This window comes from Sinocyclocheilus rhinocerous, unplaced genomic scaffold (genome assembly GCF_001515625.1).
Source record: "Sinocyclocheilus rhinocerous isolate Xijiao unplaced genomic scaffold, SAMN03320098_v1.1 scaffold142, whole genome shotgun sequence".
Classification (NCBI taxonomy): domain Eukaryota; kingdom Metazoa; phylum Chordata; class Actinopteri; order Cypriniformes; family Cyprinidae; genus Sinocyclocheilus; species Sinocyclocheilus rhinocerous.
Window position 1 is genome coordinate 1094104 of NW_015644380.1, and position 25015 is coordinate 1119118.

The 25015-nt window shown below is 37.4% G+C and overlaps 1 protein-coding gene and 1 pseudogene across 1 annotated transcript; one reads left to right on the forward strand and one right to left on the reverse strand.

Moving 5' to 3' along the window:
* The first annotated feature begins 8751 nt into the window (after positions 1–8751).
* Positions 8752–20975, forward strand: LOC107758283 (xin actin-binding repeat-containing protein 1-like). The gene is made up of 9 exons (XM_016575989.1): positions 8752–8909; positions 9701–9761; positions 10532–10906; positions 10979–11066; positions 13936–14081; positions 14383–14430; positions 15106–19310; positions 20274–20404; positions 20744–20975. The coding sequence occupies exons 1-8, from the start codon at positions 8752–8754 to the stop codon at positions 20311–20313; spliced, it is 5121 nt and encodes a 1706-aa protein (XP_016431475.1). The 3' UTR covers positions 20314–20404; positions 20744–20975.
* Positions 20976–21881: 906 nt separating this feature from the next.
* LOC107758284 (solute carrier family 22 member 13-like) overlaps positions 21882–25015 on the reverse strand; it is a 5432-nt pseudogene continuing 2298 nt past the window's right edge.

Here is a 25015-nt window from a genome sequence, read left to right on the forward strand (position 1 = left end):
TGATTTCTGAACATATGGTTTTCCAAACGTTCCCAAAGTTTTGTCAGATTAGTCTGGCCAGATGAATGACAGAAACTAAATCACAACATGACAAAAAATATACTGAAATCAACGCATGTTAGTTAATTAATTTGTGTTAATTAACAAAATCGAGCACATAGAAATGAATGTTAGATTGTAAGGTCCTACCTATTTATATTAAACCTGGAATGAAATATGGACATGGTTAAAGAGTTGAATTTGTGTCGAACTTATGTAAACGTCTGATAAATTGGGACACCTTGCAGTCCAGATGGGATGAGAAATCCAGTCACATGAAAGCTGTTCATAACAGCTTATGAAACAGCAGTATTCATAACAGATTAAAGGATTAGTTCACTTCCAGAATAAAAAATCCCTGTTAATTTACTCACACCCATGTCATCCAAGATCAGGTCTTTCTTTCTTTCTTCAGTCGAAAATAAATGAAGGTTTTTGCGGAAAATATTCCAGTAGGCTATTTCTCCATTTAATGGACTTCAATGGGACCCAATGGGTTGAAGGTCCAAATTGCAGTTTCAATGCAGCTTCAAATGGCTCTACACGATCCCAGCTGAGGAATATGGGACTTATCTAGCGAAACGATCGGTCATTTGCTTAAAAAAATAAAAATGTATATACTTTTTAACCACAAATGCTCCTGTTGCACTAGCTCGACTTCACACGCATCCCGGAGCTAGTGCAAGATTTGTGGTTAAAAAGTATATCTTTTTTTTTTTTAATGACCGATCGTTTCGCTGGATCATGGAAAAAATACTGGAAGGTTTTCCTCAGAAACCTTAATTTATTTTCGACTGAGTGAAGACAGAAAGACATGAACATCTTGGATGACATGGGGATGAGAAAATTATCAGGAAATTTTTACTCTGGAAGTGAACTAGTCTAGTCAACCTTAAAAAAAAGTCACTAGTCAACCTAATGTAAGAGTTGTATAGTTCCCCTTCAGGAACTCGAGCTGCGTCAAGATTCGCTTCGCTTTGGGAACGCCCCTGCGTGACCGCGTTCTGAAGCACGTGTCAAAAATCAGGGGGCAGATTTCCTGTCGAGACAGGGGCTGAGGTCCGGGGGATGGAGGCTCTACCCGAGGTGGTGGAGCTCATTTGGAGGGAATTTGGCCAGGCGGAAGTGGATCTATTTGCGTCGCAGGAAACGACACACTGTCCGCTCTGGTTCTCCACTGGGGCTGGATGCCATGGTGCAGACGTGGCCGAGGCTTCGTCTGTACGCTTTTCCCCCGATCGCTCTGCTCCTGGGAGTTCTGGAGAGAGTACGCCGGGATGGGGTCCGTCTGTTGCTAGTAGCCCCGTTCTGGCCGGCCCGAGTATGGTTCTCGGACCTGGTGTCCCTCCTCGACGGCTCTCCGCTGGAGATTCCGATCAGGAGGGACCTCCTCTCTCAGGCGGGGGGCGCCATTCTTCATCCCCGCCCGGAGTTATGGAAGCTGTGCGCGTGGCCCCTGAGGGGGCACAGCTCCTAGCATCTGGTCTCTCAACTGAGGTTGTTGAGACTATACTCCAGTCCAGAGCTCCCGCCACTAGGAAACAGTACGCCTTGAAGTGGAAACTTTTCGCTTCATGGAGCGGACAGCGACTGCAAGACCCAGTCAACTGCCCAATTGGTACAGTTCTGGAGTTTCTGCAGGAGCGATTATCCGCAGGGTTATCTCCCTCCACTCTGAAAGTATACGTGGCGGCCTTAGCTGCTTACCACGCCCTTCTGGGTGGTCAATCATTGGGAAGACACCCACTTGTCACTCGTTTCCTCCGTGGCGCCCTGAGGCTGAGGCCGGTACAGCGCACCAAGGTGCCCATAGTACTTCAGGCATTCTGTCCTCCTCCGTTCCAGGAAGTAGGCCAAGAAAGGCTTAATCTGCTCTGTCCAGTTCGAGCACTGGACGCTTACGCACACAGAGCTGCCCCGTGGCGTAAGGCAGATCAGCTTTTTGTTTGTTTTGGTCCGCCAAAGAAAGGATCTCTGGCGACCAAGCAGACTATGAGTAGGTGGGTGGTCGAGGCCATCTCACTAGCCTACGAGTCCTCTGGCCTCCCGTCACCTATGGGGGTCAGAGCGCACTCGACCAGGAGTATGGCAGCCTCCAAAGCATTCAACTTGGGTGTGGCCTTGCAGAACATTTGTTATTTTTCTGTTAACACAGTAGGAAAGTCGCAGAGAAAAATAAATAAATATGACATCTGTCATTTAAAATTATAGGCTAAGCAAAATATAAACAAAACCGATTTGAACGTCCTTCAAGGACAGCGCATCCACACTTTGCTCCATACCGGTGGTCAATAAGAATAAAGCGCACTAGCGCAGATATGCTGTTCTGAATGGACGTCGGAAACGGGATATTGTTAGACCGCCCGCTCCCGTTCAAATTTCACCAGAGTTACCGACCGCTACCGCGTTTTATTCGGGAATTTAATCCCGCGGCGCAAAAAATCTGGTCAGGAATGCAGACCTCTAATTCACAGTTTACTAAACGGTGGCAACCGCCCCCCCAAATTTCACTCCAGCCAGGCAACCAAAGTTGGCAACACTGTGAAAATATAATTATATTTTTCTTAAATAACAAATACTCCCTAACTACAGTGTTCCCTTATTTGGTCATGTTCCTGTTCTCGTTGTCTCATTATTCCAGGAATTGTGTACAGATCCTTGCAACATGGGGCCGTGCATTATCATGCTGCAACATGAGGTGATGGTCGTGGATGAATGGCACAACAATGGGCCTCAGGATCTCGTCACGGTATCTCTGTGAACAATATTTGAGAGAAATAGGCCTTTTGTGTACATAGAAAAAGTTAGATCTTTGAGTTCAGCTCATGAAAAATGGGGGCAAAAACAAAAGTGTTGCGTTTATAATTTTGTTCAGTGTATATCTGATCAAATGCACATTATTATTCTTTAGTTTGGGTTAAACAAATAAATTTTGCTTGGTTGGAACAGCAGCTACGCTAATTATGTCTCTATTTGTTTCTCTGTTTTTGCCACAGGATTGACATCCCGTGGTAACTAGGATTTACACAAGCTTCAGTCTGGATCCAGAACACCTGAAAAGAGATGATGCCAACCCCTCAGAGGACCTCAGATGATGCCAACCCTGAAACAACATACAGAACTACCACATTTTGCTATAAGTTTGATTGCATCATATAATAATTGCTGTTAATAGTGTTCATCGTCTGTTTGATTACGTCTTTAATTGATTTTTCCGTACATTTCTGCCATATGTACATTAACTGACAGTCACCACTGATAAGCTACCACTAAATATTGTAGAAACTTAATTTGCTGTAAAGTTGCTTTGCAACGATTTGTATCGTGAAAAGCGCTATACAAATAAACTTGAATTGAATTGAATCAATATCACTGCCATTTTTTATGCATTTAGCGATAAATTGTAACTGCCATCACATTGGCATCCTTCTGCGTTTATGATTCAGCAACATGAACTGGATGCAGGTATGGTATCAGTAAACAAAACTACTGTAATTAGCAGCTCAGAAGGTTCAAAGTTCAATCTAATGAATAAATTTGAAATTAAAGTGCAAAACAACTACACTAAAAAAGTTGTTGAAGGATTTACTTTGAAAACATTTTTACTCAGAAATTGCTTGTAAATCTCACAGTTACAAAGTACTAGCAAGTAACATTGATTTAAACATTCTTAAATTTTTCAAGTAGAAAAACTGAAACAGTAATTTCTTGTAAAACATTCTTCAATGATCTCCATTTACAACTTTGAAAAATATTTTTGTACAGTGTACATTATTAAAAAGTGTAGCGAAGAATCAGTCCTCTGCTTTCTGCATAATGTTAAGGTGATGATCACAGGTTATTTTGTGAACCTTACTCACAACGAGGCACAGGGTCTTCTGTGTACACTTGATGAACCATGAAAACCATCCATGCCTGTCCTGAGGCCTGGGTGTTAAACATGTCCTGTGAGACTTTAAAATCTGTCAAAGGAAGCAAACATTATACTGTAAATCCATTGTATGCCTGAGGGAACGTCAGAAAACTCATATAAAGCTGCTGAAGATGTTAAGCTTTTCCATCTTTTCCTTCCACTCAACTACTCGCCAATATTTAAATAAAACAAGTATGTTAACCTTCCTACGAATGCTAAGATCTCATATTGCTATTCTGCAAACTGATGACAGGGCTTCCCTTCAGATAGACCTCCATGGAGACATTTAAAACACAAAAAAAGCCAGCTATGCTTCTTTTATATAGAGCAGTATTACTGTTTTCAAAGTGAAAGGTGCTTCACATCGTTTCTTTTATGTTTCACAGCATTACAGACACACAGTTTTCCCAGTAGACTCGACTCAACACCAACCGGTATATTCTGTGGGTTTGAATAACAAAGATAAGAATTTAAATGTAAAGGTGCCAGCTGTTTCACAGCGCTGTGAAATTGCGATGTGTAACCCTGGGGCTTCACAGAGCTGATTTTACTGCATGAAAAAACTGCAAGTTGGTAAAAGTTCTTGTTACATAGATAAAAAAAAAAAAACATTTGTACTAGCCTGTGGTCATGTGAACACACGCTGGCAGATGAACATGAAAAAAATGGCCACCCAGAAGCACACGGCACAAAATTTGCTGAAAATGTACTCACCCTCAAGTCATCCAAGATGTAGATGAGTTTGTTTCTTCATCAAAACAGATTAGTTTCTTACAAATATGTAGCTTCAAGCTTTACAAGATGTCAATTGATGGAATGAAGTTGTGTTGGTTACTTGTGGATTATTGTGCTGTTTTTATCAGCTGTTTGGGCTCTCATAATGACCATGCCGATTCACTGCAGAGGACCCAATGGTGGGCAAGTGATCTAATTCAACATTTCTACAAATCTATTTCAATGGAGAAACGTATCTACATCTTGAGGGTGACTAAATTTATAGCAAATTTTCATTTGCTTAACTGTTCCTTCAATTGCATTGAATGTGCTTCAAATCAAATCTTAAACTTCTATTTTAAAAAAAACTGTACTCGCAGATAATATAATGAAATGAAAACATTACATTCCAGTCGCATTCCATTTCCATAATAAGTAGTACTCTTTTTAAAATTATGCTAAATGATTTTTACAGGTAAACACAGTACAGAAATACACATCAAGTATTTAATGATTTCATTTATTAAATTTAGGATAATATTCCAAGTAGAATGTCACAACCTGCCATGTAAATTACTATTTTGAGTTTTAGAGCAGTATTAATGAATATTCATTCATTAAATCTTAAAGATGAAATGTTGACATATTTTACATATTCACTAAATCATAAAAAGGATCTCATGCTTCAGCAAAACAATGGGTTTCTTAAATAAAATCAAAAGTAAACAGCATATAGAGAGCTGTTATGTAGTAAACAGATCAACACCCAGTCCTTTCATTCAGCACTTCATTTAAACACACAGCTGATCTTGGATCAGAGATGCAGGGTAAATAATACACTGGGGACTCAGGAAAGACATAACAAATACCTCTCTTTACCCCCATTGACTACGGCAGAGTCTTAGATGGAGACAGACTGTCAGATCAAGGCAGAAACTCAAATCCAGTCATTTCCTGGACTGTCAAGGGCCACTGAAGTTCATTCAAGTGAGCTGTTCATGCACTAAACACATGACAGCCCCATGCACACAAACATGATCATTACAGTCAGAGCACCTATAGTCAAGTTCCCCTCTTTCTAGGTACTTTCATAGGGGAAGGATAAGCCACATTACCGTGTGTGGCACTGTCAACAACCATGTCCTATATAAAACATATTACTGTAATATAAAATGATTGTATTTTCATTTGTAATGTTTATTTTAAGATTTTAATCTGTAATTATATGACCTATGTGAACAATGTATTTAACACAATTCGCTGTATTTGTACTGTAAATCCAAAACTTTTTATCAGTACCATAAGGAAAGTTGCAAATATTTACGTTGTTGCTCTATTAGCAACAAAATCAGACAAATATAGATTTAAACACAACTAAAAGGAATAGTTCATCCACAAATGAACATTTGCTGAAAATTTACTCACCTTCAGACCACCCATAGTTTGTTTCTTCATCTGAATAGATTTGGCAAAATTTAGCATTACATCACTTGCTCACTAATGGATCTTCTGCGGTGAATGGGTGTTGTCAGAATGAGAGTCCAAATTTTAATTTTTGGGTGAAATGATGACTCATAATGATAAATGAGCACACGATGACAACACAGTTTGTGTGGAATATATTGAAATTATGAATCAAATAAAAATATTTCTTTCCGTGCTTAAAGTCTGTCTGCAAAGTAATCAATTATCAGTCTCTCATTGGGCATCATGGATGACTTGAAGGATTTGCAGAGTTCTCCAGTGCCACTTACAGGTTGTAAAAATAGCTTGCACCTGCAATTCAACTGAGACATTTAGCTTAAAATAGGCAACAGAACTAAAGGAAATAATTTGACAGCAAAGTGCAAGCACAGAGAGCAGACAGACTAGTGTTAGTCCAAAGATATATGGCTTTAAAAAGGTAATTTGTCAAACAGACACAGCAAATTAACTAAGCAATTCAGGATTAATGACGAGCAGTTCCTCGGGTATTAACTTAATTAAAACTATCTTACAGTAATTTAAGAGTGTAAAATCTGGCTAAGGAAGATGTTAATGCAATGAACTGCAAAATGAAAATAATTCAAACTTTGCCTCTGATACAAAGCAAGACTTAATCGTGAAAAACTCACATTTATTCACGTTCTTTTCAGGACACTTTTCTCAAAAAGTGCTCATCACTTTGACTCAAAAAACTTTTGATATAAAGTATGAACTGGGAACAATTTATTTTTGCCAAAAAGGGAAACTCAAAAATAAAGGTTTTTATCTTAATGTGTTTATGATGCAAGACAATCTACTTCCCTAAAACAATGTAATCATTCATTGGTTAACAGGTTCTAAACCTGTTTCCAGAGTGCCTGAAACTAGCCATCAAGGTTTCAAAGCACTGAAGCAGGGCAAAAAATACAAAGAAGCGATTATATCAAATAACATGCAAAAATCTGTCACACTCAGTAACAGAACAAAGTGTGCAGATTATGAACACCATGTAACTTTGGACTCATAGGTTAATCCATGCATTTCACAATTGGTTTCCCGGTTCCTAATAGAGAACCGCGTGTAAAATTTAGACACAACAAAATGCCTCATAGCTGTTTTTGGCCGCTCTTTTTAGGAACGAGATGTCGCGCCGGCTCTCAGACTCTGGACTGACCCCTGAACATAAGTGTCTACAGCAGTCTCTACAGGGGCAAAAGTTAAAAGGCAGCTCGACCCTAATAAGAGAAGGTATCAGGGGTCCCAGAGACGTGACCTAGGTCATGGTTGAGTAATAAAATCTAACCATCTGTTTAACGCCTATCACAGCATGTAATGTAATGATAAATTGCAGAGAAAGCATTTAAGATGAACTTAGATTAAGATAAGATAAAACATTTAAATTATTAACTCACAGCATTATTGGATTAGAAGAGTATGTGTGCTGAATAAATCTGATCATAAAAACACACAAAAACACAGATAACAATGTATCCAGGAAAACAGGGGTCCAAGGGAAAAAAAATGCATCTATTATTATTAAAGCATTTTATATTATTTAAGGCAAGGCGCCAGGTGAATAAATATATATTTTTTTTAAAAGTCCCTTGAAAAAAGGTACAAAAGCTGTCACTGGTGTGGTACTTTTGTACTCAACCTTATTTACCCTTATTTACTGTACATAAGGTGCATATTAGAAAAATATTGAAAGGGTACTGCCCCAGTGACAGCTTTTGTACCATTTTTTTCTGAGAGTGTAATGACTTGCCTTGAATGTGAGAGAATCTCCTGTGGTGACAGACAGCCAGGCCTGATAAACGCTACGTTCATTTTGCACATATTACACAACATATGGGCAGAGACTACGTGTAACATTGTGTAAATTTCAAAAGTAGCAGCCATGTGTTTTATTGACTGCAATCAAAAAAAATTTATCCAGCCTTTTTATAGTGTACGAACCTTCACATGAGGCAGTTTTCACAGCGTCAGGTGTAATAAACCACCTGGACTTTGCCCACAGATTCTGCATAGCAAGCTCCCCGCGTGATGCACAGAGAACTATCTCTAGGCATCCGTGAATGGAGTGAGCAACACACTTTTCAGAGGTAAAATATTCACTTATTTTAACCATTTCATGTCATTATATTAAAAACTTGCATCTGATTAAAAAACAACCTGAATTTGTAACAGAAGCTTTAAAATGGAATCATGACTAGGTCTATTTAAATTATATTTAGCTTTTTAAAGTGCATAACAATGGCTTACGAGCGTTCGGTAAACGAGTGATGGCTAATTATCAGTTAGCAGTTGATAACTGGCATTATCAACATTGGTAATGATTAATATGAGTTATGTGCCAATTAATCAAAGATGTTATTTTCTGTATAATTTAAAAACAAAGTACACATTTCTTCTTACTGTGCATGTTCATTTTAAAGTTAAATATAAAAACTGTAAAAAAAAAAAAATTATAAAATAAACATAATATAAAAATCCACATTTTAAACGTGCAGTTTAATTACCGCTTTAAAAATGTAAGACCACACCATGTGACTGAATGCCACAAATGTGCTCTCTGTCAAGCACCATGTGATTTGTGTTCAGACTGTGTAGGTTGGGCTGTGATGAAGGAAAGAGTATTAGGTGAGGAAGAAGAAATGGAAGTGAAGAGCAGCTTGCGGAGGGCCCAGTCTCTCAGAAGTGTTTCCACCGATCGTGTCCTGTCCTGGACTGAAGCTGGACTTGGAGACAAGAGGAAGTCTGTCTCTCAGCTTGTGGCACAGTGAGGGAGATGTTCCTCTTTCTTTCAAAGCATAGTTCACCAATAAATAAATGCTCTTCCATCATTTACTCATCCTTATGATGGCCTAAACCTGTATGACCTGTAACACAAAATGTGATGTTTAGCAAGAATGTCTCTCATAACATGAAAGTGGATTGGCACCAAGTTCCAACAAAGGGACAAAAATTTAAGTACAATAAAAGTTGTCCATAAGATTCATTCACTACATATATTCTGAGTGTTCTAAAGCCATACAATAAATTTGAGGGACAGATTAAATTTTAAGTTGTTATCCACTGAAACTCTTGCTTGATATTTGGTTACCATTCACTTCCTCTGTATGAAAACAAGCAGCTTAGACGTTCAGCTAGAGATCTCCTATTGTGTTGCAGAAAAAAAGAAATGAACGAGGTTTTGAAAGACATGAAGGTGAATAAATTGTGATAGAATATTCAATTTGAGTAATCCATTGCTAGTAATCCAATCCAAGAGTTTTTCATTTGTTTGGTAATAAACTCTCAAAGGGATAGTTCACCCAAAACCGAAACTTCTTTCATCATTTACTGACCCTGAACTTGTATGAGTTTCTTCTGTTGAACACAAAAGAAGATATTTTGAAGAATGTTGGTTTGTTTTTTTCCATACAGTGGAAATTTCTTCTCTTAATGGACTCAATGTTAATGTGTAACTCTATGATAAACTGTCAATTATGCCTTTAAACAGAAAGTGAAACTAACAATTCTATTTACTGGAATCAATTAAATTAAATACATGACTTTCACCACCACCAGGTACCAAATCTCTCCTGGAAGAAAAACCAAAGAAGGTGATTCAAGGGATATCAAGCATGAGGTAAAAACACTAAACCTCAGATGCTCTATTAGATTATTCAGTATTATTACATGGCTTGCTTGATACTGATGGTCAGTCACGACATTCTGAGGTCAGTTATTCCCCAATAATGACTGTCGTTAATAGCAATGCTGTTTAATACCTGCTCGTACAGGTATCTGAGACTGGCACTTCTTCACATTTCTCTCATATCACACCTCAAACTTGTTCTCTCTTGTTTCATTCAAACGCTGCTGGTGCCATTTTGCACCTCAGTTATCGACTGTATTTACTGTAATATGAAACCAAAGGACTTTAGTATTAATAGTAAGCCTATGGTAACATTGTTAAAGTGTTCGTCTTGTTGCTAGAACAAATGATTTATACAATGTTTTGGGTTATAAGATGATCAACGGGTAAGATTTTTAACTAGTTTCTCCTCAAACCAGTATTTGTCCCCATCATTATTTATGTGGAAAAAAACTGTGTAATAAATGTTATGACTGTACAATATTCCTTAAATGTCCATCTAATTAGTTTAATTAATTAGCTAATAAAATTGTCTCAAATCATATTCAAATCAAAATATTCTCAAAGTAATCAAATTTTCTCAGTCAACTCAAATCATCATTTTTTTTGGTTTAATTATTTACTTATGTGGCAAGCAGCCATGTAAGAAGATTAATAGTGTGTAATGAGAATATTTTGGATGTACATTATCTCTTACTAACATATTTGATGCCATCGTTTTCCTATGATTGTGAATGTGTTTTCTAATTTATCTCCTCCAGCTCAATATGCAGACCACAACAATTCCTGTCAGTGAGAATGAGAGCAGAGTTGAGACAATAGTGAGGAAGACTGATGTCAACGAGAGGTCCAGGGTCTCTCCTCTCTCCCGCAGTAAGTCTATGGAGAGTCTCCCTCGGCACAGACCTTCAGGCACCACAGCACTCAGGGCGCTCTTTGAGTCAAAGATCACCACCCAGCCTGAGTCCAAGAAGAGCAAGACGGCACTTGAATCAGCGAGCGCTAAGAAAGCCAATAACACTACTCTTCCCGATAACAAGGATGCTGAAGACACAAAGCCACAAGTAGAGGCAGAGGTTAATAACAGCCATAATGAAGAAGAGAAAGTGAATGAAGAGGTTCAAGTGATTACAAAGGTAAACAGTTGGACCTTAAAGAGATGTGCATTTGAGCATTTGTATTTACTGATGAAATAATTACTCTTTCAGAGTGCAAGAACAAAGCAGATCATAACCCAATCTGATAGAAGAAAGACCATTTCTGGCATTTATAGTGAAAAAATATCCTCTCCAGAGGGTGAGTACATGCATAACTTTTACATTTTATAAAGATAAAATGAGTTCTTGCACATGCAAACCATGATGTCAGGGTGTTCTGGGTAATTGCTAGGGTGCTTTGGGTGTCAGGACATTACAGGGTAGCCCATATAAAAATTACATTATTACATATTACTTATTTACAATCTCACTGCCTGCCATGATGATCAGGTCTGGGTGATGATTGAAAATGTATTTTTTAATATATATTTTATACAATTTTATGCTAATGCTATAGATTATTTTATATATTTTTGTTCATTTTTACTTATATTTTCTTATATATTTGCAGACATTTTGATATTCTCAGTTTGAACATTTCAAGAACATTTCTAAGTGATTTCTAGGGTTTATCTTTTTGCATTAGTTATTGTTAACCAGTGCTAACCAGTCTGATCACTTAAAACATCTAGCTGCAGGATTTGAGGTATCATGTCCATACCCCAAACAGTACAGGACAAGTTAAGTGCCCAGCTTAAGTAAGGTTTTGGGGGTTGTTCAAAACTCTAACCCAAATGATGAGCAATCGTAATAGCAATGCTTACCTCTGCAAACACCGCTAATAAGGATTCTAGTTCAAGGTTAAATTTCATATGTTGACAGAGTATCATGTCACCTAAATGTCAATACTAGACCATGCAAGACACAAAGCAAAAACTAATAATATTGCAAAAACGGTCAAATCAAACTACCAGTGTAATATAGAAAATACACTTTATTTTCTAATACTTTGCTCATGATATAACTTGGGCCACATGTGAGAGGTCTCCACACCAGATGACAGAGGAAACGCCAGATGACATCACAGCAGGAGCAACAACTGTCACAATGATATGAGATGAAAATAAAATGCTTATTTTAGTCATTTCTGAGTGCTGGGTTGGGGCAGACTGGAAAAGTAGGTATGTATCTCAACAAGTGATTGACTCAGCCTGGTGTAGCAATAGCAGAATAGCTCCTAAAATAGCTGGCTTGCATGTATCCTTCCATGAGAGCAGGATGGGGTCAGCTGTTACCAGCACAGAAACGGCCACAGGCTTGCTGACACACTTGGAGGACACACATGGCCACTAGACCAGTCAAAGGATCATTACTGAACTAAGTAATAAAGTAATTCAGAGGGATTTGAGTTATAAGCTTATGAGCAAAGAGAAAGAGTGCTGAATGGTGAGTTTATGTTTACACATTTTTAAACCGTTATATTGCATTAAATAGTGTGTGTGCTAAAGAGGATTTCTGACAACATGTCTATTACAGAAGACCACTGTTGTGTGACCAGGGATTTGTGTCCAGAATTTGATTATTCATTTGTGTTTTAAAAATAGGCCGGAAAACAAGCTTAACCCTAACATTTTACTGTGGTTGAAACATAGGTAACCAGGAAATAAATAATCATATGTTCATTTTCAACTCACTAACATGCTGAAATTAGTTAAAGAGGATGTCTATTTGGACACTTTGCCTCATCACACTTTATTTTTAGACGGTTTTAAAGAAAATGTGTTGATAATGAATAGCTTTTGGAGAATGCATTTGTGGTAAACTGGACAGCAAGATTTAACCAATGATTATGGAACAAAGAAAAATAATTATATAATCATTGTGATACTAAGATCAGTTGATTAGCGAGAGGGATTTAATGCAGGTGCACTCCCCAAGTAAATGTTTTACTACAATAAAAAATAGACTCAAATCTATAAGATAGTGAGTTTCTGTTCCTGCGTGCTATTCAGATACTAAAATACAGCCACAGTTGATCACAATTTTATTTCACAGGCTTGAAGCAAGACAATATTTTGTCCTTGAAACCGATTATTAGTCTGTACCCTTCTGCTCATTCAAGCAAGCTGTGTGCTGGTTCTTGGTTTGCGACTGGAAATCCCATTGGTATCTGTGTCACGGAGAGTCAGATGTTTTCCAGCCTAGTTTCTAAGCACACTTTGCATACTACACTGATGACTTGCATTCATAGCAGCTGTCCACATTACTATAATGAGAGCTGACAGAGCAATAACTATCACCATTTCAAAAAGAAAAACACTTACATAATTTAACATTAATAACAAAAAAAGCCTTAATGGAAGCATGGGATTAACTGTTTGATGTAAAAATCAATAAATCAATCGCACGGCTTTCAAAAAGCAGAGGTCCGTGAAGGTCCTTTGGGGATCTGTGGACATATAGGATTTTCTTTGCAAATATTCCATTTTTATTTTCTATTATCCAAATGTGATACATGAATGATCTGTTGTGCAATAAAAGGTGTAATAATGTTTGTTAGTGTTATAGAAATTAAAATCATTATAAATTGTTATTGAGAAAACACTGCTTTTTTATATTTGGGGGTCCTGGGTGTGTAGAAATTCAATAAATTTGTAGTCTATTAAATGTAGTAGCACAATTATAAAGCACATATATTAGTTGAAGCTGATTGTAAAATTATAATAATTTTGGAAGGCTTTAGTATGAGGATAGTATGCAAGGTTATGAATGGAGATGGCTTGGTTTGACACAGACTTTGCATCATCATTATTTACAGTTAAATCTAAAAGCCCTGCTGAAGGCTTGCTGGGTCACATATATAGTCTCTTGCAAAACTAACAAACAATATCCCTGACAAATCACATGCCTGCTCACCTCCCACTGAAAGACAAATTGTTCTTTTGAAATGAAACTCATATCTGACAGTTCAGAAAGTCTTTGGTGCCCCCTGATGTGTGCAACTGTGGGTCTCGGTTGTGAAAGCACAGATGCTGACCTTGATTTCATTCCTTTATTCAGGAAATTAGGAGTCAAAGTTTGAGTCACAATAACCATATCATGATTCTGATCTTTCTGCTGTGTTACAGAGGATAAAAGAAGGTCAGTCGCAGACTTCAGAGACAACTCGGCTCTCTACGAATTGGAGAAACCCTCTATTTCCGTCAAAGCTTTGTCTGCACTATATTTGTCAAAAGTGGCAGCTGCAGAACCTGCAGGAAACCTATTGAAACCAGTTAGTACTTGTAGCTACTTTTATTCTTCATGATACATGTGGTGACCTTTGGGGCCAGGTGGATGAGACAGAGGAAAACAGGCTGCAGGAAGAAAATGCGGCTAAAAGAAATGCATGTAACAACTGCTGATATTTTTTTTCTTTTGGTTTATGTCAGTGCTCTAGCTAAAAGTTGCTAAAAGAAGCATGGGTATTTATTAATGCTAATATATTTTTCAAGTTAATAAAAACAGTTCCTGGTTATTTTTTGATCATATAACCTCACACATACTAATAATTTCCTTGTTTTTGTTTGTTCCAGGACCAGAATCTCACTTCTCCAACTGGAAAAAGGCCAAACGCAATCAAGGTAAGGAAAATTAGTTTCAAATATATACTTTTATCCAGTGGTAAAACTTTTTTTGGCTTCTTCATTTGATTTAGAGTACAAATTAACCACTAGCAAACATCACCCCTGCTGTGAATTCTGGAATAAATTGTAATATGTGTGTAAATGTGTTTTATTAAAAATTAAGTTATGTCAGATTATGCACCTTATTCTTAAAAATAAGAAGGATAAGGTGTCCTTTTTTTGTCTGATTGTTTAGTAAAACATTAGCAGCTTGTCTTTCTGTAATTGCATACTCAAATAAATAACAGATTCTGGTTGTGAACCCTTAGCTCTCAGGTGTGAAATAAAATAACATAGGAAATTGAATTTATTGTGTTTGATTAACTACTCATTTGCAGGACAGAACATATAATCATTGTGTGTGTTTTCACCGGTCTTTGCGCTCATAATCACATTACTAACATAAGTTATAACATTCTCAACTGCCTGTATTCAGATTGCTGAAATGATTAATTATAAGAAACTTTTGGCACAAAACGCTGGTTTTCTTTGGCATGCGATTTGGCTTCCTTACAGTTCAACAGGTATGTTTAACTTCTTAACCATTTATGTTTGCTCAAAATGAATAATAATAGGCTAATATGTTACCTTCAATAATCTAATGTGGTTGTTCTTCTTCTTTCTTTTTTTAAGATGGCTGAAGGTGCACAAAACAGCACTGCATATGCACCTGAATCAAATCCACCAATACACCATCTGGAAACCAGATATGAAGAACATGAACGACCCTTTACTTCACCACCCCCTACACGAGATGCAATGTCTGTTCTGCACCAACGCCGACAGAAATGCGAGCTTAGACGACTGCTAAAACACACTTATCCTGAGTTGAAAAATGTAGACAGTTTGGTAGAGGAGGAGCTGGCTGATATTCTTAACTTGGACCCAGTCACAGACACGGGATACCAAAGTGAGGTCCAGTCCAGGTGCTGGCTGTTTGAGAACCATGAAATCAATTCAGTGGATAGCCATGATCAAAAACCACAGATGAAAAAGGAGTTTCAAGAGGGCGACATCAAGAGAACCGTCTGCATGTTTGAACAACCTATGTCTAACTCCTACAACAAAGACAACAAACCGCAACTCAACAAATCAGAGGAAGTGACATCAGAGCAGAGCATCAAGGTGGATGTGAAAGCCACACGCAAAATGTTCGAAATTCAATCAATTGATAGTCAGAACCCCTGTCCAAGCAAAAACATTGTTTGTGAGGAGGAAAGTCAATCAGACCAGAAACCAAAGAGTAATTCTGAGAGTGATGGAAAAGAAACATCAGACATTCACCATAAAAGTCTAACCAGTGATTTCATTGACACAAATGAGGTGTTTGTAAGTATATCTAAAGCCAAACAGGTCTTCGAAACAATATCACATGACAAGAAGAACATTTTACCAACAAATGACAACTTAAGCCGAGAAGAAGAACTGCTGAAGGCAAATGTAAGAAACAGAGCTCAGATGTTTGAATCAACTCCACTTGATAGGATCAATCAGCAAACCAAAGAAGAATCAGAAACCATCCTGGAGAACACACAAGAAACTCTAGTTTCTTTATGCAATTTCTGTATCATGCATTCTGATGGAACCATGCTTGAAGCTAATGAAACTGGCCATGTCAAGAAAGCAAGATATAATTTTGTACAAGAAGATACAAGACCAAAAATTCATGATGAGGAGATAGTGACTGGATCCATAAAGAACATCATGCTTCAGATGCTACCAGGAACAAACTTGAACCCAACTGTGACCTTCCTAAAAGAGGACAGTCAGGGCAATGTGGAGATTCAGAAAGTAGATGTCCCTATTCACCAACTTCCATTCACTCAAGATAAAGAGTGCAGAACTGCCAATGTGGTGCAGATTACTGAAGATCTACTCTACTCTAGTCAAACGAAGTCGCTGAGAAAAGGAGTCTTAATACAGGATGGAACCACAGGAACGAGAGAGATAACTGTTTATGCTCTATTTATCCACAGTGAAGATGGTACAGGGGTAATGGAGTTTGGTCAAACTAATTTTAGATCCATTCCCTCAAGTCTAAGGAACGTTCCAGAGTCTGAAAATGGTGATCTGAAGACAGATATTAGTTCATCAGAAAGTTCTTCAGTAGTAGATACAAGCAAAACTAGTAATAATGTGCAGCTATTCCAGAGCTGCATTGAGAAGGAAGACCTTGATCATCTAAAATGCCTGCAGGAAACCTCAAGTGTAGATATTGGTGCATCTACTGGGGATACAAGTGAGATTATACCAGGTAAAGTTAACAATATCAAAGCCCTTTTTACTACCAGAATAGATGACACAAGCTTTAACATGCAGTCGGATGAAAACAAGTCAGAATTGGTAAATAATGAAAAAGATAATGCAGTAGCAACAAACCAATCTGAACATTGTCCTGACACGGGTGACAATCTGAAAAAAGAAAGAATTCTCCAAAATCAAGATATCATGAATGATGGAGTCATTCTTCAAGCAGAGCTAGTTGACATTGTTGAAGATGATGAGTTGGTCAATCTACAAACAGCCATTATGAACCTTCATCAGGCGACAATGGAGGCAAAAGCTCTTCAGCAGAGTATACAAGAAAAATATACTTCCCAGTCAAACCAAACACAACAAATCTGTGATTCTGGTTCAATGACCCATGAGTTTACACATGTGAAAAACAATGAGAATGTAAGTGAGAATGAAGAGCTCTTACAGCTTTCCAAAACTGAATTGGAAGAAAGTAAGGAGGATGTCATGAGAGGTAGCATACAGGCAGCTCTTGATTCCTTGGGAAAATCGAACTTTAATGTCACAAAGGGTGATTTTAGAGCTGCCATGATTTATAGGAATTCTGGTAAAGGATATGCAGGACACAAAAAGACGAATGATGTGATGATGAACCAGATGAACCAGCCAAGTGATAGGACTAAAGAAAGTAAGTCAGCAATATCTTCTCCTGTGCCTCAAGCTGAAAAGGAAGCTTTAAAATCACCTGAGGGAACTGACACAACCCCTTGTGAAAGGCCATTTGAAATCAAGCCAGTGACATGTTCTCCCTTGCCTGTCTCTGTAGAAACACCTGCTAAAAATCGTAAAACTCCTATTGGACCCAAACCAGCTATCCCACCTAAACCAGATCATTTAAAAATTAAGCCAAACCCTCTTGGATCTGAAATTGACGCAGAACGTCTCAACAAATGCCAAGTCCCTCCTGCTTCTTCAAAACCACTAACTGAGCAGATTAAACAATCTTCAATTACCAAACCATCCCCAGACTCAATGTCTCATGAAGATGCACCCTGCAAAAGTGTAGAGCATACTGATGCCAATGAAACAGAGCCTAATGATACATCAGTGAGGAACACTGACAATCCTAGAGATAAAAAGCTTAATTGTGTTGAGGTTGTTGAAGAGAATCCAAGGAGCTCCCAAGAAAGCATTGTCAAAGAATCTTCCACTGGATTTCACGCTACTCTTCAAAACTTCGGGGTAAAGCCGAGTGGTTCAGTGCCTCCTGTAAAACCTAAAAGAATCAAAATGGCAGAAAAAAATCTAAAGAACACACACAACACCAATCCATTCAACTCTACCACTCTGGAAACTGAAACAGCACAGGGAATCACTCCTCCTCACGACAATGACTCCTCAGGCGAGATCTGTAAGATAGATAGCAACAACTGTGAGGAAAGAAATGCTAAAAGTGATGATCAACAAGTTAGTGGAGTGGTCAGACGGGAAAAGAAAATTAGAAGAGAGACTGAGGATGAGCGAAGGCAGAGACTCTCGGTGCACATGGATGAAATCATGAAAGGAAATGTGCCAGCTGTCATGGAGATCTTTGACAAGCTGAAAAAGCAAGAGGAATTGAAAAACATACTCTCCAAAGTGGAGGAAATCGAAGAAGATACCAACAAAGTGGATGTGAGCTCACTTAAAAACATTTTTGAGAGCGTACCTGATTGGGTTGTGCCTCGGGAGAAGAAAATCAAGCCAAAAATAGTCACACCAAAACATACTGAAGCACCAAGTGAACCTGAGTTGATGTCATCCATGGAGGTGGCTTTTGGGGACTTAGAGAAAGCTGGTGCAGAGATAATCCGTTTAAAAGACCAAACACTTGCAAGACTCATGGATATAGAGGAGGCCATTAAAAAGGCTCTTTACTCAGTATCGACTCTGAAATCTGACTCTGACATTGTAGGACTCTCTGGTCTCTTCAGGGAGTCAATGGTGGCCGTACAAGGTTCACCTCCATCAGGTAATATCAGGAAAATCAGCATTGGGTCAAGCAAATCACCAAAAGCTCAAAACCAGATTGGAAAGAGGGTTTCTGAACAGTCAACGACACAGAAAAAGCCAGTGCTTTTTATTCCCACAACTAAACAGAGATCAGCCTCACCAGTGTCTCCTTCATTTATTTCCATTCAGTCTGCAGCGAGGAAGCCTTCGGAGTTGCCATCACCTCAGATCAGTCCCCTGAAGGAAGAACCAAAGGAAGAGACCAAGCTGCAGTGCTGCTGTAGTGTGCCTTCAGACCGCAGACAATGTTCTGTTACAAAAGGGTCGTCCTCGAGCCCTGCGAATCCACGACGGCAGGTCAGTGTGCTGGAAGTGCAAACGCGGCCTGAAGGAGAGAGAGTCATTGGATCAAAAACCATCAGCGAGAACTACGAGAGGACAGACTGCTTCGGCAACAAGTTCTACTCCTCGAAAACCTCCACGGTTGTGACAACTCAACCTGAAACCATGACAACTTCTAACAAGCTCATCATGAGCAGTCCAGCCACATCGGAAATTGTCACGTACCCAAGAATCAAGACACCTTTTATTAGAGAAGATCGTCCCAAACTGTAAATTTATTTGGAAATTAATTTCGGTTTTGGTTTTTACATAATTGCAAGATCTAATTATGTAACAGCCAATGCATTTTTGTACTTTTTTGCTTGGTTATCTTTTGAAGATCATTGTTAAGTATTTCAGTTTCGTTTTTTTTGTGAGTTCATATTTTTTAAAACTATGATTTCCTCAGTGTGTTGCAGTCATGCAGTAAACATGTTCTGATATTTCTGTGAATACAATATAATTTGAATTTTTGCCATATTTGTTAATAAAAAATAATAGAAACGTGTCATGTCACATTACAAATTTCAGTAAAAGTATGTTTTCATACGAATCACGTTATATTAATTTTCTCACTTCTAAAATTGCTAGGTTTACTGAAACACAGTGATCAACCAAAGTATTTCCCAAATTTTTCTGGTAACATTATTTACTAAAAAGTCAAGCATTTTAAAATGCCTAGCAGATCAGTATTTTATGTACATTCAAAGATGCTTATAAATCAAAATATATAATCCTGTGTTTTTAATAATCAACATTTCTATTTAAATGATTTACATTTTTTAAATCTGTTTAACTATTTAAATGTACATTAATAATGATCTGTTAAGCCTTCCATTAAGTTATTATGTTTGTCAATGTAAAATTTATTCATTATAAAGTGTGTTTTGAATTTAATAATTTAGAAATTTTATTGAACTTAAGAGGAGTACTGCACCATGTTGGGATTCCAGACATTGAAAAAAGATTACCAAAGAAAAAAAAAATCATCCAACTGATGGATAGACATAGTGAAGCCAAAATACAGCTTTTACCATGATACCATGCAAATACCATCATTTACACCAGTGTTTTCCAAGCCAATGCTGCATTAAAAAACAAAAACATCCTAATAGCTTAAGTGAAATAAAAGCCAACTTCTGACCCCAAGTCTTATGGTATGGTGGTGTGTTAACCCTTTTATGTGACTGTAGTTTCAGCCAGCAGCTCAGGAAACATGCTCAGCCTGTCTGAAACCAGTTTACCCAATGGAAAGAATGGCAGCTGATAAACTCATTTTTCACAAAACCTGTTTCTGCTGCAAACACTGCAAAAAGAAACTGAGGTAAGAATGTTTCTGATAATGCTAAAAGCTGATAAATGAGCATCACTGAAATGTAAACATGTAAACATTTATGATTCTAAATGAGTGAAAACACTTTGGCACCATAACGCAACTAGACCATAAATCAAAGCAAATCATTAAATAGGAAGTGCTGAAGTTGCAGTTTTGCACCAGCTTTCAGACTTTGCCTCTTAAGCTGTTAACCTACAGTACTTTGCTGACATTGCTGCTGTTGCTTAAAACTGTTAATCTACAAATATGCTCCATATTAATGTGGTTTTTATAGTCAATAGATCACAAGCAATAAACATGCTAAAAAGATGTTTTGCTTGGTTTTAGCCTTCAAAGCTACGCGCCTCTCTACGGGGAATTCTACTGTGTTTTCCACTATCAGCAGCTTTTCAAAAGGAAGGGCAACTATGACGAGGGCTTCGGCCATCAACAGCATAAAGACCGTTGGCCACAGAGGAATGACACGAAGATCATTTAGAGCTACTGAACAAGTATATGGGCCGTAACCTTGACTAAGAGATGGTCTGATGTAGGCAAATATGATTTTCAGGTATTTTTGCGATTGATTTAACATGAACATAACATGATTTCATAAAGCAGTTTATATATATATATATATATATATATAAATCAATATCTCGCCATATATTCTAAAATGTTTATGTTGTTATGTTTGAGACCTTGATGAAAATGTGTTTTATAGCTGTAATACAAAATATTTTACATAACTTGTTGATGTTGATGATCTTAATAATTTTTTTTTAAATGTGTTGAAAATAGCATGGATGTCAGGGATAATATCAAACCTGAAGATGTGTACATAGCTTTGAGAAGCCATTTCATTGTCTCAATTACTAAAATTAATAAATAAATTATAGCTTCATTAAAGGCTTGCTAGTTGACCCAAGTTTTCTGTAGCATCTGAAAAGCACTGAATAAAAGCACTACTGCACGTTTTCAATCATAAATAAATCACAGATTTTTACTATTTTTTAAATTGAAATGATACAAAAGTACAAATTAATTTTAATCAATAAAACTTTAAACATGACACTTGCAAATTGAAAAGTAAACAGTCACACCTATGTTTGTCTTATTTTCCTCATTCATGCATATGAATAATAATTAAAAAAAAAAAAAAAAAAATAGAAAACTTCAACTACATTTTTAAATAGCAGTATAAATCTCATAATTTTGTGCTCCTGGTAGCCATTTCCTGCTCCTGATTCAGTCTTTTTTCAATACTGGCTTTCTCTGATCCCCTGTAAATGGAAAATTAAGATAAGTAAGATTTAATTCTGTAATAAATTCTGTGCATCAAAAGTTAAGTACTTTTTCTATGATTTATTATTGGAAGAGTTGTTTCACGCATAGTTGAGTGAAATGTCACTAATATAAAGAAAATCAAGGTATAAACACACATGCTGTCTTCCATGGGGACGTCAGTGTGGTCCTGTAGGTCAGTGTTTATGTAGAATGATTAGATGTAGCAAAACAAATTGTAAACATTTTCATTTTTTATTATTTTCACACATTTTGGAGGCCTTTTTTTTTTTTCTTCTGTAATTCTAAAACAAGACTCTGAAGATTCTTACCCGCTGGAATAGCAGGAATAATCAGGCAGGCGGTGCCTCCAAGAAGCAGCATTACGCTCTGGCAAATCCTCCTTCCGAAGCGCTGAATGAGAGAAAAGCAGGACAGCCGGGCAGGCGGGAAACTCTGCAATGCCAAAGATGAGTTGAGTCAGGTAAATGTCCAGGCCGAAGTTCCCTGTGTTCAAGCTTACGCCATAGTAAACCAGGCTTGTCACAAACCTACGATGGCATAAATAAACATATGATAATACGCTCGGCTGCCTTTTTAATCGCATTAGAAAAGGTTACATAGCTTGATTTGGTTGCAAAATCAGTCTTTAATTCTCACTGATAATGCTTTATTGTTAACATTTTATGCTGTTGCATTTAACATATTATATTGTATTTAATATTGAAAACTGGGGTACTTTAAAGAGGTTTACCCACATAAAAGCTCCTGAATGGTAAACTTGGATAAAGCATCAAAGGTATGGGGTAGTTTTTTCTTTACGTCTTACCACATTTTGGATATATAATAGATATGGGAAATGCTGGCATAACTCACCACATATAGCACATGATGAGAGCTCTCTTTCTCAGGTAATGCACTCGAAACAGGTCTAGCATGGTGCCTTTATTTGCTGTGTTCTCTGCTTTCATCTGATAAGGCATCCTTTCATGTTATTTGATCATTTAAAAAAAAATTACTTTTGATTCAAGGGTATGTTTTAGAAGGAAGGAGTGAATTTGATCTGTTGCAGTTTTTCACCCAAAAAGGACAATTTTGGAACAGATTTGGAGAAATTTAGCATTATATCACTTGTTGATCAATGGATCCTGTGCAGTGAATGGGTGCCGTCAGAATGAGAGTCCAAACAGCTGATAAAAGCATCACAATAATCAACAAGTGATCAACATGACTCCAGAAGCAAAATGCTGCGTGTTTGTAAGAAACAAATCCATCATTAATAAGTTTTTAACTTCAAATTGTTGCTTCCAGCTAAAATATGAGATTTTGACAGCACACATACACTGCAGAGGAGCCATTGGTGAGCAAGTGATGTAATGCGAAATGTCTCCAAATTTGGAGAGCCCGAGGCTATGTAACCTTTTAGCAAATTTTCATTTTTGGGTGCACTATTCCTTTAATTCTTCTCTTAGACCAGATAAAGCTTGGCAAAGAGAAAAAGTTCACCTTGTCGAGCAGATTTTCGGGCACCTTCTTGCCATTGATTTGGGCAGCTTTTAATATCTTTTTCTTGGCCCTGTCTTGCTTGTCCTGAGTTAGAAGCAATCGGGCAGATTCAGGCAGAATCCTGTCAAATACACATGAATAGAAAATGATAATAAAACAGTTAATCAAAAAAATGTCAAAACAATCAAAAAACTACTTAAAGGGGTCATCGGATGCTACATGCACTTTTACAAGTTGTTCCAACTGAAATGTGTGTTGGCAGTGTGTGTACACAACCACCCTATAATGATAAAAATCCATCCAGTGTTTTTTTTTTAATCTACTAAAATCTTAACCCCTTTCTCAAATCGAGCCGATCTCAGATGCCTGTCTGTGTGACGTCACAAAAACAGGCCCCTCCCACGATAGTTTGATTGACAGTAGCGTTTCAGCACAGACTGGACTGGTGTTTTACCTCAGAGCCGCCCTGAGTGGGCTGTCATCAGTCCGCAATTGTTTCACCGCCGGAGCAGATGTAGACAAGAATGACTCCTAAGCTATTGAGGTGTTCTGTTGTTAGATGTAATAATGAACATAGCAGTCATCATTTACTCCCGACATCTGAGCCGCTGAAGACGCAGTGGATTACGTTTGTTTTTGAAGGGAATGCGCCCCCAATCTACCTAAATGCATCTGTTCGCGCGAATCACACAAACCAGGTCAAACTATGATAAGAAGGGAAAAGATAATATGAGAAAAGACAACAAACAAATGATGTAAATGAAAAAAAATGTAGGTATATGATATTACAGTTTATATAAATTTTCATAACTTTCAATGTTAAGCCATTAATGCACATTATAAAAATGGTAGGAATCGTTTTTAAAGTCAATTTCTGTAACACATGCATTAAAGTCTTGGACCTGACACTTTTTATTGTCCAGGGAAAAAAGCACACAGTAACAAAACACTATCATGGTGATACATTTATGCATTATATTGCATTATACAGATGACATAAAAAATACTTATTTATACTTATATATCGGTTCACCATTAGGGAGCCCATTTTAGTAGGTATTGCGAAAAATACTGAACTTTTCAAAAGCTCATTCTTAATCACAAAAGTTAGATTACAAGTTAGATCGCAAAATACTCGCGAACGAAAATTGTCTTTACGTGAGAAGGTAACCATGGCAACAGCTAGCCTACTTGATCGCTGACGCTGTCTATAGGCTAGATAAAACACTAATGTTGTTTTTTTAATTTATCAACACATTATTTGTCAAATTTTTATAGGTTTGAACATCACACATATTTAAAAGTCTTTTTAATATGTAGCTGACATTCAGCCAACTTCAGGCGCCAAAAGACACTATGCACGAGACGAACTTCAACCGATTATGACTAGAAATTACCGAGAGATTATTTTCAAATTTGACTCCTTTAACCCCTTAACTGTCACCGTCCCACCTGTGGGGCGCTTGGCACTCTTTTTTTTGTTGTCCTTTTTCTCTATCAAATCCTTCAGTAATCATCATAAATCATATATAATTTGAAAGCTTAGAAGCCCAAGATTCATGCTGTGAAAACCATTTTGAAATCGGACATTGCGTTACCATGGTAATGGTACTTTAATATATTTTGGCGGTCTCCTCCCCCTTAGTGGGCGGTGTTAAGTGTCATATTACAAAATGCATTACGCTCTTTTACAATCAAAACTTTTTATAATCTTGATAAAAAACATATAATTGGAAAGGTCTGAGTCTCAGGATTCCATATTTGGTGGTTATTTTGAGATAGAAGTAATATTGACAGAGAAATCTAGACATTTGTGACAGAAAAATGCAT